Source organism: Struthio camelus, chromosome Z (genome assembly GCF_040807025.1).
Source record: "Struthio camelus isolate bStrCam1 chromosome Z, bStrCam1.hap1, whole genome shotgun sequence".
Classification (NCBI taxonomy): Eukaryota; Metazoa; Chordata; class Aves; order Struthioniformes; family Struthionidae; genus Struthio; species Struthio camelus.
The window spans coordinates 86,226,637-86,243,985 of record NC_090982.1 but is presented as its reverse complement, the minus strand read 5'-3'; the positions used below and the strand labels follow the sequence as shown (position 1 = coordinate 86,243,985).

At 42.2% G+C, this 17,349-nt stretch overlaps 1 protein-coding gene across 2 annotated transcripts in view; it reads left to right on the top strand.

Annotated features, from left to right (window-relative positions):
• The window catches only part of LOC138064629 (unconventional myosin-Vb-like), a 135,607-nt gene extending 120,384 nt beyond the window's left edge, over nucleotides 1-15,223 (top strand). For both annotated transcript variants that reach the window (XM_068928074.1, XM_068928073.1), the window contains 10 exons: nucleotides 414-612; nucleotides 1,728-1,821; nucleotides 3,404-3,547; nucleotides 5,382-5,533; nucleotides 6,109-6,198; nucleotides 8,015-8,165; nucleotides 8,488-8,773; nucleotides 9,992-10,166; nucleotides 11,756-11,836; nucleotides 13,030-15,223. In XM_068928074.1, coding sequence (XP_068784175.1) covers nucleotides 414-612; nucleotides 1,728-1,821; nucleotides 3,404-3,547; nucleotides 5,382-5,533; nucleotides 6,109-6,198; nucleotides 8,015-8,165; nucleotides 8,488-8,773; nucleotides 9,992-10,166; nucleotides 11,756-11,836; nucleotides 13,030-13,182 — 1,525 coding nt within the window. In that variant the 3' untranslated portion in view covers nucleotides 13,183-15,223. The remainder of the gene's footprint in view (nucleotides 1-413; nucleotides 613-1,727; nucleotides 1,822-3,403; nucleotides 3,548-5,381; nucleotides 5,534-6,108; nucleotides 6,199-8,014; nucleotides 8,166-8,487; nucleotides 8,774-9,991; nucleotides 10,167-11,755; nucleotides 11,837-13,029) is intronic.
• Nucleotides 15,224-17,349: the final 2,126 nt, after the last annotated feature.

Sequence of the window (17,349 nt, the reverse complement as noted above, 5' to 3'; positions counted from 1 at the left end):
TGATTAGTGACCGTTTTTATTGATTGACCAGTCGTCTAACTTTCCAATTGTAAAGACTTTTGTGCACGCTTGTGGTCTCAGCTCCCCTCTGAACTCACGTTGCCACATTCTGCATTGGGCATGTTGGGCCGGGTTGGAGTCTGGGCTGTCCTGGGAGCCACTCCAAGGCGCTTGCCTTTAGGGGCCTGTCTGGAGCATGTTTGCGGTCCCGTTCATGGTTTAATCTCTAGTACTGCAAATAATAGGCTAAAATTGCAATAACAGCCACAGTGCCCCTGTGTTTATATTGGTCACTGGGAGATCCGTTCGCTCCCACGGGGACATAGCGCAAGTTAGGTGACTTTGAACGATCTGGACTCAAAAGGGGTAGTTACCGCCGCGGTACCAAAATCACTGAGTGGGCTTTTCCTCAGGTTGCTGGAAGCGCAGCTCCAGGACCAGCGAAGAGAGCATGAGGAGGAGGTCGAAACTCTGAAAAACCAAGTAGAGGCAATGAAAGAAGAGATGGAGAAACAGCAGCAGGCCTTCTTGCAGACCCTGCAGCTGTCTCCAGAGGCCCAGGTGGAGTTTGGTCTTCAGCAAGAAATTACGCGCCTCACCAATGAAAATCTGGTAAGAGACTGCAGTGAAAACCACTGTCCTTTGCATCCTAAGAAATTGAAAACAAGGGTTGATAGAGAGGAGATAGGAAACAAAGGGGAGAATGAGGGCCTTGGGGCTTTGCACATATTTACTTGCATTAATTGGTGGGGGGGGAGGCCCTGTCCCCCTCTGGAAACTGATCTGAATGATCATAAGTTTGTTTTCCCTCTTCTCACCTCCTGAATGTGTGTGCCTTGTCCAAAGTGAACACTGACCTCTCCTAAATTGGGGTGAGGACTGCTTGCCTTTCTCAACTTTATTTTTTTGTCTAAATAGCGTTGGAGCTGTTTAAGTATAAATAATGGGCAGGAATGAAATGCCTGGGGTGGTATGTTGTGCATAACTGCCTACTGTACAGCAGCTGTGGAGGCCTTGTAATAATGGTCACTCAGAGTGAACTTTAAACTGCTGAGGGAGGAGAGTCGATTTGTGTCTCTTCCTGTCGTGTCAGAAGTGCATCTTTCAGCAGAACTGAACGGTCTTTGCTTTGTATTGCTCTTCTGTGCAGTTAATTTTCCACCCTAGCAAAGGGACTTGATTTATAGCACCAAGAAATCCTGTAGAGCTGACGGAGAACAAGATGGCTCTTACGTAGCCCTATAGAAGTCGATGGAAGTTTTGCCACTGACTTCAAGGGAAGCCAGATTGGATGTATAGTTCATATATGGTGTTTTTGCTGCGCTTCACTAGCTTCACTCCTTAACGTGGAGGAGTTGGGAGACCTTTATAAAGAGTCAAGAAGGACCTGAGCACCTGAGGGGAGCTCCATTCCTGCTCACATCACAGGGAAGGAGGACATTTACTTGCTCAACACATGGCTCCCTACCTTCATTTCTGGAGCAGAAGGTCACTGCTGGAGAAAGCAGGGTGACCTACTCTTTAAAATAACATCCTGGAGAAATCCACTTTAAAAAGCTGCTGGTGTCCTTCCTCTCTAACCATGCTTGGAAAGAGCTTGATGGGTTGTTTATCCTATTGTCCCTGTGGGAAGTAGGTTAGTCCTGCTTGACTAGCCCACCTTGAGGGTCTGTGTGTGCGTGTGTGTTTTTGTTTTTTTTTAACCTATTAAATCTTCTGTTTTCTAGGATCTCAAAGAATTGCTGGAAAAGCTGGAAAAGAATGAAAAGAAGCTGAAGAAGCAGCTAAAGATTTACATGAAGAAGGTCCAAGATTTTGAAGGTGACTTTGCTTTTGTTGGACATTGGGAGCAGGGCAACAGCATTCCTGTTTTGCTTCTTTGGCCAGCCTCAGAGAACTGCAGATTTCTGCTCAAAGCTTTTACTCCCGCTCCCAGTGATTGCTGGTCATTGCTCTAGAGTCACTGTGCTTGTGATTTTTTCGGTCTAAGTATATGTTGTTTTCTTGACTCCACCTGGACCTCAAATTTTATGCAACTCATCTGTTCTTCTCATCTTTCTTGGAGGATCTTTAGATTTTATTTTATTTTTTTTTAGCCATTTAGGATCACATAGTCAGTATGTACAGTCTGGCCTCTACTTGTGAAATATGGACAAGCAAATTGGGTAGCTGCTGGTGGAAATGGAAACTTACAGTAAGACATACCAGTTTAAATGAGAGAAGAGATCTGAAAGTCCAGCTGAAGCCCACAAGTGGTGCTTAGGCTGCCTATGAACAAGTACAACCATATCCCTGTTATTGCCCTAACCTGGAATTATTGGATGTATATTATTGGGTGTATTCCCCTAATTGGGAAGAAATATCCCTGAATTCTGCTGGAGTCTTTAATCAGATAGGGACAAATTCAAAATCCAGACCAGAAGTCCGGAGCCTCTTTTAGCTTGTTAGCGTGACCACTTAAATGTGCAGGAGGATCCAGGGAAGTGAGGGTGGAAGGCAGGCGCTTGCCTGGGATGTGCCAGGGTCCAGATGGTGTTGAAGATGCCTTTGCGCTCTCAGTGCAGTCAGTGCTGTGACCCCAGCAGAGATTAAGAGAAGACTCTTCGCTACTAGGAACCTGTGTTCTGGGAATTTGTGGGGATTAAAGACACTTAGTGGGCTTTTTTTCATTTAAAAAAAACAACTCATGCTCGATGAGAAAACACCTCAAACAAGACATCTGTGTTACATAAAAACAGCTTCTCTTTCTCTGTTGAAACAATGATTAACCACAGAACTCAATTCTCATGAGCTAATTTCTGAAAACCAGACATTAAGTGAAATTAAGTTGAATGAATGGAGGATTTCCACAGCTAGCACAGCTGGTCTTTGTCACTGTAATTTGCATGCATCAGGCTGATGTTACTGCAGTACTTGCATTTGAATCTCATCGTTTTCCATTTTATTAAAATTTTATGCAAGCACAGTGCTCAATAGCGTGCCATGATACTTTTTAGTTTGGCTTCACAGCTAGCCATAAGCTGTGTTACATAGGTATTTTTTCATAGACTAGTTTTTTTTTTCTCCACCATGAAAATGGTGCACTAAAAAGATTCCCCTAGGATTAGCACCTTCCAGCTGTAGCCTGGGGTTCCTTAGAAAAAGAAAATTGCTTCATCTTTGGTTCCGTAGGTCTGACTTTTACATTCGTTATTTTATTCAGAGCCAGAACTACAGTTGGCTTGGAATTCAATACTTATTTTTTAAAAGGTCTGTCCAAAGCTGAGGACTTTATTGAACTTCTGTATAACAAATTCACCTGGTGCCTGGTCTAAGGCTCACGGATTTCAACAGGCCTGGTATGAGAGGCATTAGAAATGGCTCTCAATCACCAGCTGTAACATTTCATCTCGTCTCTTTGCAGCGTCCCAAGTGACGGTACAGACGGAGAGGAGGCGGCACGAGCTCAACCGGCAGGTTGCCGTCCAGAGGAAGGAGAAAGATTTCCAGGGAATGCTGGAATATTACAAAGAGGACGAGCCACTTCTTGTGCGAAACCTCATCACAGGTTCGCAGCTTGCTTTGCCGCCATGTCTCGTGCCTTGTGCCCTTGCCACAGGGAAGTTATAAACTGGAAACTCAACTAGGAGAGTTTTATGAGGCTTTAGATCTCAAAATAGGCAAACTGTAATCGCTCTGGTTTAAAGTCCTAGCAGGACTCAGCTAATGCCATGAGCTGGCAAATGCTTGAAAATTGTGCATAAGCACTTTTGGGAGAACTGCTGCAATCACGAAAAGCAGAAGCGTGGCGTGTTGCTGTGGCCTCCTTCCGCCAGTGCAACCCAAATGCTGGCTCCCAGGGTTTGGGAGCTTGGGAGCTCCTTAATTCCTCATTCTACAGCATTTTGTATAGACAGCCCTCTGTTTCTACTGCTGCTCTTGCCTCTGCTCTTCCATGGCTGATTGGACAAATGTACCGCTTACGAGTTTGTAAGCTATAGCCTAATTGGGTATTTATAATTTTTATTTTCTGAATCCAGAGGTTTAGGTGTTTAGTGAAGACTTGAATTCTGTCCCTAGAGATGGGATTTTTTTGCTCTGGAGCATTTACTGAAGCCTGTTCTGAGGTGTCTTCCACCTCTAGTGTTTGACAGCTGGTGAATGTCTAAACAAGGTAGTACACCTACTTGCGCGGGTATGAAATCCTCCACCTCCTCTGGAGCTGTGCACTACAAAATGAGCTGGTGTGTTGTGCAGGAGGAATTCCTGATTAAAAACACAGTGCTACCAAAAGTTAAAACGATTTTTAAGCTCATTGCTTCTGTTTGCTTTATTTGAAATTGCCTTATCTCTGTGCAGTTCACCTGTGCTAGGTTTGTTCCATCAATGACTTGTAAAACCTGAGGGATTGCAATCGATGATTTTCCTTTTTCTGGTGGTGATTACTGGAGTCTGCGTGATACAGGAATTTGGACTGCCCACTTCCGAAATCTCGAATGCCCATATAATGATTGCAAAGTACATTATACCTGCAGGAGCTTAAGCCTTGCAGCAGTCAGGTGCCGCAAGGAAGGATGGAAAATAAACATAGTTATCTGCCATCTCTCCTTTATCCGCTGCCGCAGGTAGATAATAAAAGGGGATAATAAAGGGTGAACCCTCGGGGGTCTTGCACAGCAGTGGAACAAAGGCAGTTTGTTTTATGAGTTGCTTTATGAGATGTTTGATGGTAGCTGCAGTACATTATAAACTCCTGAGCAATCTTGCACTGGAAGGTTTGATCAGAATTGCTGCCAGTGTCCCCCTCTTTCCACACTGTTAGATATTGCCATACTTCTCTGGCTAAGTGTTAGTATTTACCATCTTTCTAATCCTAGCAGAGCCTGCAGGGATCTAACGAGTGGTCCAGGAACAGTGCTAGCCCGTCACTATGGTCCCCAGATCAGATGGGTTCTTCTTTTAGCCTTAGAGGTTGCAAATTCCTGCAGGAACTGTCCAGATTCGGTATCTTGAGAGAAAGAATGATTCACTAAGTGGTGAATTTAGCGTTATTTTTTTTTTACTACCTGCTCAAAGCATCCCCTAGAGCTTCAGGGAGTTTTTTCCAAGATGATCTGTGTGCTGCTTGGGTAGGCATTCATCGGGTAAAAATGTAGCTCCACTGACTACCCACAGTTGTCACCAACCTCTGTAAAAACGGTGCTGCCCTCTTAAACCCCAATGCTGTGTCCTCTGCCTTTGGCTGGCTCTGGCAGGTTGTCTGTCCATCCTGCCATCATGCCTCCGGGTCCGTGGCCATGTTGTGGAGCTCGAATCTCAGCTTTCCCGGAGCCGGGATCTTGCCTGGGGGCATTTCCTGCAGACAGCTGACAAATTTAGGTTGTGTTTTATTAAACTTCTAGATCTGAAGCCCCAGACGGTGTCTGCCACCGTTCCTTGCCTCCCTGCCTACATCCTCTACATGTGCATCAGGCACGCGGACTACGTCAACGATGACCAGAAAGTGCACTCCTTGCTCACCTCCACCATCAACGGCATCAAGAAAGTATTGAAGGTGGGTGCAAATTTCCTCTGACTTGAGGAAAGTGCAAGATGGGTATGACCAGGTCAAAGTGTTTGATATTGAGCTCTCAAAGGGATTTTCAAACCCAATCCCTTGCCTTGCTTCTCTTAAGAAGAACAAGGGGATGACTTGCCCACCAGGCCAGTGCAGAGCCGGGAATAAATCCCAGACCTTGTTAATGCTGGCTTAGCTGCCTGATTTGACACAGGAGATGAAGGAGATGACACATGTTCAGATATGGGTAGTATAAATGTATAACAAACTTAAGCCTAGAGAAGAGCACTACTGCCGTAGCAAGAAGTATCACTTAAACTGCTTTTACTGCTGTACTTTATTCAAAAAGAAAAAGGTTATCTGAGCAATGAAGATAGTGCTATTTGGACTTACAAGCAGTTAGATGAAAAAATTGTTTACAAAGAACAAAAAGCGAATATTCTCAGCAACATTTGCCGTTCACGGAGAGAGCGCTTCGTGTGCCAAGGGGGGAAATTTGAAACTGTTTTGTCTTCATGTGCCACCTTCCCCCACCAAAGAGGGCTCTCATGCATTTCATTTTGCTCCTGCAGAAACACAACGAGGACTTTCAGATGACGTCGTTTTGGCTGGCTAACACATGTCGCCTCCTGCACTGCTTAAAGCAATATAGCGGAGATGCGGTGAGAAACTTCAGTGTTTTTGCATTCTTCTAGGACATTTGCTCTGGGCTAGCGTTGTTCTCCTGGGCTCCTGGCTCGGCTCTGGCTCTGATGTGGGCTGTTTTGTGACTCTCCTCCTTTTTTTTGTTTGGATATAACAAGGAGCTCTAACAGAGAGGCTCATGAGACATAGCATGGTGACAAGACATTTGAGAGTGGAAAACGGGACCCTTATAGCATTACGCACAATTTGTTCTGACTGGTACTAGCAGTATTTTGATTGTTAAGGCCAGTCGTGCAGCTTGATTTGTCTGAGCAGGGAAATACCTTCTGGTAGGCTACTTTCGAAGGCTGTTCCCTTGGTTTCAGTGGATTCCGCAGCCTTTCATTACCCAGAAGAAAAGCGTTTCTAAATCCTGCAATTTTATTCTGAATAATCATTGGCATTGGTATTAAAATTTGTAACAGAGCCAAATTATGTAGTTTCTCATTTACTCTTGATTAGTGTGAGATATACTGAACAATCGAGCTTTAAGAATAACGAAGAACTGAGAATTTAAAGCAAAGTTGTCTTGGAATCAAAATAACTACTCAGATCATTCACAAGATAATGCTCGGTTTGTAAAAACTCTGCTGTACTTCCAAGTTCCAAATTAAAAAAAATAATAATTTAGATAAGATTTAGTAATTGTTAAGCTGCTGTTCGCCCTCCTCTGCCTGGATAGCAGCATTGCATTTAAAGAGACTCGTTCCCAGAACACCAGCAGGCGGGGGAGAACCCTTAAATCTCACATTGTTTGCCATGGTCATGTAGTGTCAGCTGAACCACCTATTTACAAACTGGTTTGATAATTTTGCCCAAAAACAGAGGGGGAGGTAATCATTCTGAGCTGAGTAGTTTCCAAAATATGCTTTCCTTTGGTTTGAAATCCAGCTGATTTTTAAGAAAATAAGTTTAAAAGAAAAACACAAATTTTTTACTCTTTTTACTTGTCGGGAGAAGTGAGAAATTCAGAAGGCAACTCAAAACGTACATGTCGTATTTTTGCATTTTGCTAGTCAGCAAACAAAAAAAGTAGTAGCACAGCTCTCATTTTGACACGAAATTGGGAAGGCTGCTCTGGGAACAAGCAATTAAAGTGCCTGTGCTAATTACAGATTTAAGCGATGTCACACTTGCCTCTGTAAGCAAAAATGGCTCAAGCCCTTAATGCAGGAGCCCAGAATTGAGGGCTGCAGCAGCCGTTTGCAGGATCAGAGATCAGCTGCTTTTTCAGCTAAAGGCAGGGAAAAAAACAGCTACTGGGGAAGATTTATGGGCTTCAAATCAAATCACTTTAAAAAGTTGTCAAAAACAATAGCATGTGGTTAGCACAGAATGTTTCTCTTTTTTAATGGGAGGGGAGAGTGTTTAGTTTTCCTTTTCTGAAACCTTAATCTCTGACTGAAATATTTGGGGTTACTGGCAGATAATTCTGATGCACAGGGATAAACGAAATGATAACCAAGGGTTTCTCAGGGGACTGACAAGTCATTTGCTGTTTCAGATATATACTGCAATTAATACAGATGTATTTCTCCTTGCTAAAGTTTACATGAAAGGCTTACTGCTTAATGACGTTTTTCTTCAAAAAAGCACCCCTCATAATAATTAACAAAAAGTCACCAAATAAATCTGAGATGATTTATGAGCCTTTCTTTTTTTCTATAATAGAGTCTAAGAATGTACATTAGTAACATATCTGGATGCGTTATACTCTAAGCTTATTTTTTTAATACAGTGATTTTACCAGGCTACAAATAGTGAAGCCAGCTGTTTTAATCTTCTCTTGTGTAGGGTTTCATGACACAAAACACCGCTAAGCAGAATGAGCACTGTCTCAAAAACTTCGACCTGACCGAGTACCGCCAGGTGCTGAGCGATCTCTCCATCCAGATCTATCAGCAGCTCATTAAGATAGCAGAGGGCATACTGCAGCCCATGATAGGTAAGTGGACTGCACCCTGGCCTTTAGGAGGATTTTCACCTGTAATTGGATGCTCTGGATGTTTCTCAGACCTTCGTAGAGTGCTAGCAATGCTTCTCCCCAAAGGAGAAGCCTACACTGGGCAAGAGGCATGTGTTGCAAAAGGAAGAGAGTCAATTCATGGATCCATTCCCTTTTCAGATGGCCCAGCATCCAGCGTGTTGTACCACTTTGAGACTGCTCCATGTTTATGACAGCCCACAAAATTCGGTGCAGAAGAAGCAGTTTCTTACCTCTAGTGATTAATAGGCTTTCTCTTCTCACTGTTTTCCTCCTGTCTCAGTGTCTGCAATGCTGGAAAATGAGAGCATTCAGGGGCTTTCCGGCGTGAAACCAATGGGCTACAGGAATCGCTCCTCCAGCATGGCAGACAGTGACAGCTCGTACAGCTTGGACGCGGTCATCCGCCAGATGAATGCGTTCTACAGCATCATGTGCGATCAGGGCCTGGACCCAGAGATCATCCAGCAGGTCTTCAAGCAGCTCTTCTACATGATCAATGCAGTCACCCTCAACAACCTCCTGCTGCGGAAGGACGTCTGCTCGTGGAGTACTGGCATGCAGCTAAGGTGGGACCGGGGCTTGAGGCAGTGATGTACCCACTCGAGGACAAGTTTCGTTAGTTGTATAAGCTGTGGAAAATAGTAAAATAAAGTGCAATAGTGTAAGTAAGGAGAGGAACTGTTTGGGTTCAGCAAACCTGGTTGAAACCAAGAACTGATGTGGCCATCAGCAGTGCAAGGAGAAGCAGCAGCAATTAAAGCTATTCTCCATTGCACAATGTGCGTACAATGCAATTTGCTGTGCTCTTTATGGATTAAACGCACGCTATGGAAATTATCTCTGGGGTGGGCCTTTCCGCACCTCGCTTTGCCCCACCTGAGAGGGAAGCTTGTAGAGCCCAAAGCCTCCACCAAGTGATGTAGGATGCGTTGCTTGTTGGGACCTGGAAAGGAGGTTTGTGTCTCCTTACTGCCTCCCACTGCAACGTCCACTATTTTTAAAGTAACAAATGTTTTCGTGTCCAGGGTTCTTCAGGTTGATCATAAAGGAAGATCCCTGCAGCTGTATGAAGCCCCTCTGACTCATACAAGTCCCAGGCAAGCACAGGCGTGGACGTCCATGGGCTGCGCTGGGGTCAGGGGCCCATGCGGCTCCATCTCTGTCATAATATAATGCAACGATAACAATTACAGTTCCAAAGGAACTAGTGCAAGGAAAGCTAGTGCAAACCTGCCAAAAAGGAGTCATGGATATTTACCAGCCCTGGCATAAATTTATCAATTTGCTACTTGCTGTAAAAGATTGAAACTTTCCTTTCTCTTCCCTCTCCCCTTCCCATGGTGGATCCTTTGCATGTTTCTCTCGAGTCTGAGAGTGGGCACGGACAAAGGCATTTTTGTGCATGGAAAGATATTTTCAGAGGTACTTGGGCACCTTGCAAATTTTTTTAGCACCTTAGAAGCTTGTTAAAAGCTTAATTTTCATTGATTTTTTTTTAAAAATTTGATTGTATCTGAATGCTGTTGAAAGTCACATCCCTTGTGCTGTTCAACTGTTACTTGGGTCACCTAATTCTAAGTTACACAGAGCATTAACTTTTGCTTTGAGTTGAAGAGTCTTAAGCTTTGCTCTGGTTGTTGTATGCCATGTGTATCACCAATATGCATCAAAAAAAAAAAGCAACATATACCAGCACTGCAACGTACACAGAGTCTAGTAAATGGTTTCTGAGAAGCTATGAATTCTCTCTCAGCTCATGTCTTTTATTTATGTTATTTATCCAGGTTTAACATAAGCCAGCTAGAGGAGTGGCTGCGCGGGAAGAACTTGCAGCAGAGCGGAGCAGCGCAGACGTTGGAGCCCTTGATTCAGGCAGCGCAACTCCTGCAGCTGAAAAAGAAGACCTCAGAGGACGCTGAGGCCATCTGCTCCTTGTGTACCTCACTCACTACCCAGCAGGTAGGGACCGGAGGGCGTGTGTTTCTTCAAGGGAAGCGGCAGGGTTTACTGGTGACTCTTCTGGCACATAGGGATGTTTCACCTGCTTGGGGATTAGTGAGGTTCTGACAGTCACCATGGAAAAATGCTTGGAAATTATTCTTAGTAATCATCGGTTCTGCTGAGCAGTCTGATTCTCCTGTGTGAAGTAACCGTCGTTTTAGCACACTGATTTTTCAGACAAATGGACAAGTCCCATCCTGAGTATATTGTAAACATCTGTAGGGGGAGAGTGTTTCACAGCTGATTCACTGCTGGCCTCTGGGTTGCCTTCCAACATTTGCCTTATTAGCAAATGCCTTATTTGTTATTTCCCTGAGTTTTCTGACTTTCACATGAAAGCTCCTTTTGGACCTATCATCAGGAAACGCTTAGAAAGCTCTTTGCTTCATGAGCAGGGCAGAAATTTACACCACAAGGTACTGATGATTAAAGGATTGGAGGAAAAAAAAGTGGTCTCCCAGTGTCATTTCTTCATTGCACAGACTCAGACTATTGAACATTCTGAGGTGGTCATCGTTGGCTGCCGCTGTTTTGCGGTGCCACTGATGGTGCTGGAGCTTCACAGTAAATCTGTCAAAGTTGAAGCCCAACCCTGACAACTTTATGCCATAAAAGTGAGACATTTTAGATGTTATTACAGTTCACAAACCCACCTGTTGTCTTTTCCTAGGATCTCATCTGTCTTGTTTTGTGGGATGCCCAGCAAGAATTCACATTTGGGCCAGGACATTGAGAACCGCAGTCTTAATGCACCAATTAATTGCAGTCAGTGTATCTGACTTAAACTTTTAGACTTCATTCCAACAGGAGGAAGCCCCTGTTCTTTGCTGCTGGCTTGCATGCCATTTCTTTGATAATGTCATAATAAGGGAGGAGTGAGAGGTGTGAGCTGATCTCCAGTGATTCTTGTGGGTCCTTTCTCCTGTGTCTCCCCCTCCACACCTTGAATCTGTTATTGGCAGAGGCTGAGTGGTGATAGGGAAGGTTGAGGACTTGCAAGAGGAGTGAGTGTTGGATCAGGAGAAGTGTTGTGGAGGTGACATCAGATGTACTGGGAAGCAGTCACCTACTCTGAATCTTCCTGAGTCCCCATGGGCCAACTCAAAGGATATCCCTAGATAAATCTGTTGTTCAAGTTTATTCTGAGTTTACAAATGTTGTCATAAGGAAATTTGATGGGTATGTAAAGGCTTAACCCTCTCAGCAGGCAAAGGAGCACAAGATGATATTTGTGCTGGTTCGTAGGACAGATTCACTTAGGGCAAACAAGCACTTTTATAAACATAGCTTACAATATGCAGAGCATATCACATCTCACTTTCTACAAGTAGGTTTTCCTTTACTGTTGTATTTCATCAGTTCTGTGCAGATTTCAGGTTGGTTCACAGCACTGAATATGGTGCTGTTTTGCTCTTCCGCTCCTACTTCTCAGTAGTCTCATGTGAGCTTTATCATGGCTGTATCGAGACAAAATGTTAGTCGTGCTTTGTATTCTGGAAAAGTTGGACTTCTCGTGACTGTCTGTAATCCTTTTTTGTTTTCAACAGATTGTAAAAATACTTAATCTCTACACTCCTGTGAACGAGTTTGAAGAGCGTGTTACAGTAGCTTTCATACGAAACATACAGGTAAATTTAAGGGCTGTAAACTGGAGGAAATGATATTGATTTAACAGCAATATTCCATGTTGTCATCAGTAATGACTTAGGCACTTGGTGATAGGTGTGCAGCTGCATGTTGTCCTGAGTTTAATGCAATCCACAGTGCTCTGTGAACATGCCTGCTTGCAAAACGTGACTGCAGGGATATCTAGGCTGTTAACTGCAAAGGGCCAAAGGCTGAGATAAGCACCTGAGTTCTTAGCTCAGCCAATGTTGTAGCATGCATGGCAACAGAACAACAGGCCCACCAGAAATTTTATTGGCAGAAGGATGTGCCTGTGTGATTAGACTCTCTTTTTGAGAATTGTTCACTTGGACTTCAATACCCAAATTTGACTTTCAGAGCAAGAAAGTGCATTTTGGCCCTGATCTGTATTGCTCGGAAGTAAGGTTGCAGGAATCAGTGAAGCATTGCTGAAATGGAGTTACTTCTGAGATGCAAGGCAGGAATTGGCAACTAAAGGAAAAAATACATACATGAAGACCACAGGACATCTTTTAATTTTCGCAAGGAGGAAGCAGGAAAGGGAAATAGAAACAAGTATTCAGCTCTCCCTAGAATATGTCTCCATCTCTGCGTGGCTGAGTCAAAATGGTCTGTTGGTATCATGCAGTGCTGCTTTTGCCGTGCAATGGTCGTGTTGTTTCCAAGTCCTGTCTCTTGTTCTCTGGTAATGCATAAGATCTAACCAGGTTCTGCTGAAGCAAAGCTTCAAATACATATGGGAACACCTGCATAGAGTATTTGCTTGGAGGAAGGCTGCTGTAAAGGAGAGTTCTCCACCTCTCACTGGCTTTTGTAATATCTCTAAACCTGCTATCATACGTAATTCAGAAAATTCCTTTGTAAATACGCTCCACTCTGTCAGACCAAGAATTTATTGGAGAACAGTGGGATCTGTGCATTCTTGACCTGTGCATTCTGAAAGTATTTACATTTGGTATTAATGGCTATTTAAGGTAGGCGCTGTTTCCACTTATATTATTCACTCTGCACTTGAAAAACCAGCTTCCTCTTCAGATGAAAGTGGAATGCATTTTTCTAGTATCTCTTTTATATATCTACACACTCAAACCTTTGATTAGGTTAAACATTACAAATGCAAAGAAAAGGCAACAATTGATACTAAATTTGTGTTTTCTTCTCCCCCACCGCATAGGCCCACTTGCAAGAGCGAAATGACCCTCCGCAGCTGCTGTTAGACTTCAAGTATATGTTCCCAGTTTTGTTTCCATTCAACCCATCCTCCATAACCATGGACTCTATTCATCTCCCTGCTTCTCTCAACTTGGAATTTCTCAATAAAGTCTGAAGAAAATATAATTAGTCCATCTCTCATACCCAGAGACCTCCAGCCAAAAAAAAAAAAAAAAAAAAGAGAGAGAGAGAAATCAAAAAAGGAATTAAGGAGCTCTTTAAATGTGGACCAAATGAGTTTATGGAAGAACCAATACACAGTAATAAATGGACTGTACAGTAAAAAAAGAGACTGATCTGTATGTGATTTTTTTGGTAATTTGTAGCTCAGTGTAAGGATACTTGAAATACAGTTTTGTTTCTTTTTTTAAACGTCTTGATTTTATGCTGACATAGTTCAGAGCCCATGATAATCTCCAAAAGCTGCTACCAGAAAAGAATGGTTAGTGGAGACAGCTTACTTTGATCTTCATAGGTGACTATGAAGAAATGACAGTTAAAATTCAAAAACAAAATCCTAGACATTTATGCTGCCTTCAAGGACATACAATTTGTCTAATAACTAGGTGGTCTGTATATATTAATAATGGAGATATGCAATTCTGCCTATCGTTCTTGCTAGTAACTATATCATAATAATTAAGAAATTAAATTGCAGAAGGTACCAATATGTGTTTATCATGCAGGTTAAGGTAACAGAATTGAACAATGCTTGTTTCCCCTGATCTGGAATTTGTCATGAATTCTCAGTTTCAGAAATGTTGTGGCTCTCCTTACTTCATATGGGGCATCTCTTACTTACACACTACAGGGAATTCAAATAAACTGGCAATTTGGACTTTCTTCCATTACCAGATTTATATTAGTGACTCACAAAGATTGCATCCTAATGACATGATCTTGAGACAAGGGACTGCCTTAGGCCTCCTGCTTCTAGTATAGGCAAGCGTCATCCTGACCCCTGTTGCTGGCTTTCCCTGTGCTTTTAGAAGTCAAATACTCTCATGCAGCAGCTAAGGGTTGTTGAGCTTGAGAAAAGAAGTCGTTTCCTTACTCTTACGTAGCCGTTATCAGAATCTTACGTATAAGTCAGTCAGGCAAATGCAACCCAGTTTAATAATCAGGTCCCCAGTCCTACTTCGTTCAGTGGATTAGTCCTAGCTGTAGCCTAGGACTAGGAAACAAAGATTCTGTTCAACTCAACGGCCATCAGAACATTTACCAGTGGTGCAAATACCAGGCTTAGATAAATGAAGAATACTTTAAAAAGTTTGAAAGTGAAAGGGAATGGCTAAGCAATGAAATGGTTTAACACGAAAAACCGTCAGTTAGCGTGTTAGTAACATCAGCCATTTTCTAAAAGAGCAAACAAGAATCCTTTTATCTACCACAATCCAATCAATTCAAATTCTGTTAGGACATTTTTTACATAACCAATATATTAAACACATCTTCTTACCTCACCAGCTAGGCATTAGAAGTGGCCAGCTACTCCCAAAAGCAGTAACTGATTTTTCTAAATACTTAGCACACTACATTTGATCACTGCAGTCACTGCAGGAAACCACTCTGCTTGCTGAAACGGGGGAAAAAAATGGTTTCCAAGGGTGAACGAGGCTTTACAACAATCCTGTGCACGATACAATTGTGGCAGGTCTGCACATTGGGACTGCACGGTTACAGTGGTGATGCTTTTGCCGTAACTCACTATGCCTTGGTGCAGCAGCAAAGGCTTCCCGCATCTTATAACCGGGACTATTTTGGCCTTTCCACTTCCATAATGGTCTTGTCTAAGTAGATCTTAACTTGCTTGCTTTTGTGATTGCAGTCCTAGTCGTCTCGGCACTTCCAGGATGATTAAGAGCTTTCAGAAAACCTCTCTTCATCTTTCGGACTACTTTTATTTGGTGTAAGTTATATCCACACAGCAAATTTATGATTAGGTATCCAGTCAGCTCAGAGTATTAAAAGAGAATGTAAAGGCTCTTAAAGATACACAACACTAAAAAAAAAACCACTGTGCTGCAGTCACCTTTCTAGATAGAATGTGTTGGATTTAAACATCATGTATATAATCTATGTATATACAAACTGTAATAGTCCTGTATGTACTATATGTGTATATTACTGTCCAAAAGCACATTTTTAAAGAAAAAGTTGAGTGCTGTTACAAATTGTATTGGTCTATGCTTGAGCGTAAATACTTTTTTTCAAATGGAGGACTAGGATTTAGTACTGCTATTACCAATGAAGGACAGAGTTAAGACCATTCCCTAGGGAGAAGTTATTTTTTCCTCTAACCATTACCCAACTAATTATAGAAGAAAATTTATTACTTGTACAGTGCCAGCAGTACCTCCAAATTGCAGTCCTTGAGTATCTGCATCTACTGCATATATTCAGCAGTGCCTTCATCTCCCCTTCACGCGCAGTAAGAATAACACCACCATATTGCTGCCTGCACCCAGCAAGCACGCACTCTTCTGTCACTTGCTCATCCTCAATGTTTTTAGTTATTGTACCTACCTCTTTTCACATTTTGCAAATGAATGTTTTTGCGATGCTCTGAATTTAATTTTCCAATTAAATCTTACCACTTTTTTCCATACAATAGTAGTTGTCACCGTACGAAACAGAAATAAATTTCAAAATTTAGTCTCTCTGCAATGTGGTTATAACACACTGCTATTTCTCAGAATTTGTCTTAGGCCAGCAGTTTCCTCTCAGGCTCTTCAGGGCTCTACCTCTCTGTTGTAAATTATTCGGTGTACAATTCCCAACAGACTGATTAAACCACTGCTTATCAGTCAGACTAAGTGACAGGTTGCTGCAGAATCCTCTTCTGCAAAGATTTTGTTGCTGATCACAGTTATAAAATGTGGTTAATGCTCTTCTAGGGGATAATAGTCTTTCACTGGAGTTTTCAGGATCATAATTTATACATACAACAAAGAGACTCTCTTAAAAGAGGTTAGTATGTATGAACTGGAGGAACTGGGATTTAATGTCTTGACCTATAATAACGTAACTTGTCCATTAAACTCCATCTGGAAGAGGACTCTGTATTAAATACCTTTAATATATGTAATTTTCTCTGTTAGCAATTTTTTAAATTTGTTTTTAAATGTTAATTTTGTTAAATTGCTGTGCTCAAGCATGCCTTTCTCTCCTCGATTTGGCACGTCTGTATTTAAGGAGCAAATTTAACACAAAACGCGGCTTTGAGAAAGCTGGCTGCTTTCCAGATATCTTTACTTCTAAATATTGATTATTAAGTTGAGCGCTTTCCCACTGTGTGCCTTTAGCTGCTACTAAGGTAACTGACTTCTGAACCACTGTTTCTGAAACAAATGTTAAACTGTGGGAATATTTTTATTGTTCTATCCTGAAAATGTATCTGTGGATGTAGAAGTCTGCTTATAAAATATGGCTCTGAGAAGGTGCGCAAGAACATTACGAAGTTGCTAGAAAGAAAATGGTATTGGCCCATGTTGGTTTTTGCCTGTATAATGTATCTCAGAAAAGTAGGATTGAGAATCCTAATCTCCATGAAAATGGATAGAATATGTAAATCCTCCACCCTCACCCCAAAACAAACAAAACCAAACCAACCCCCTCCTCAAAGGTGACTTCATGCATGTATTCTGTGTGACCTATGTAGCTGAAAAGCGTTCAGGACAACACTCACATTTCATTTTCACTGTTGCTTTGTTTATTTGTTTGTTTTTGGCAATTTCCAGCTGGTAAAGTTGTAGTAGTTGACTGTGGAAAAGAACATCAGACCTTAGGAGTGAATTTATGCACTCCTCTGTCGTTAACGTTTCTTCTCGTACAGCTTATTTCACTGACTCTAATGAGACTTCTTGCACGAGTGAAATAATAACAAGAGGTGGGCATGTTACAGTGTTTAAGCATACAGCCTCGGCCACCTTTTTTGATAGTGTAACTTAAAAACACCTGCAAGCAGGGAGCACCAAGTCCAGTCTGTCTGATCACACCGCTGAAATCACAATGCAGGTTACTTTCTTGCAAAATCTGACCCTCAATTTGTGTGATTTGCAAAAAAGATGCAAGTAACAAAGATGCACTTTGAAACAGCAGGTTATTTTCCTCCCCTTTCAATAGTAAACTCACTAGATTGTGCAAATTCATTCCCTTCATCTGTGTTTAACTGCAAAATTAACACTTAATGATTGCATATAAATGTGGTAACCTAATTAAAATGAAGTGCATGAACTGCCATGAACCTTTTCCTCTGACTTTATTGATTCACATATTACTC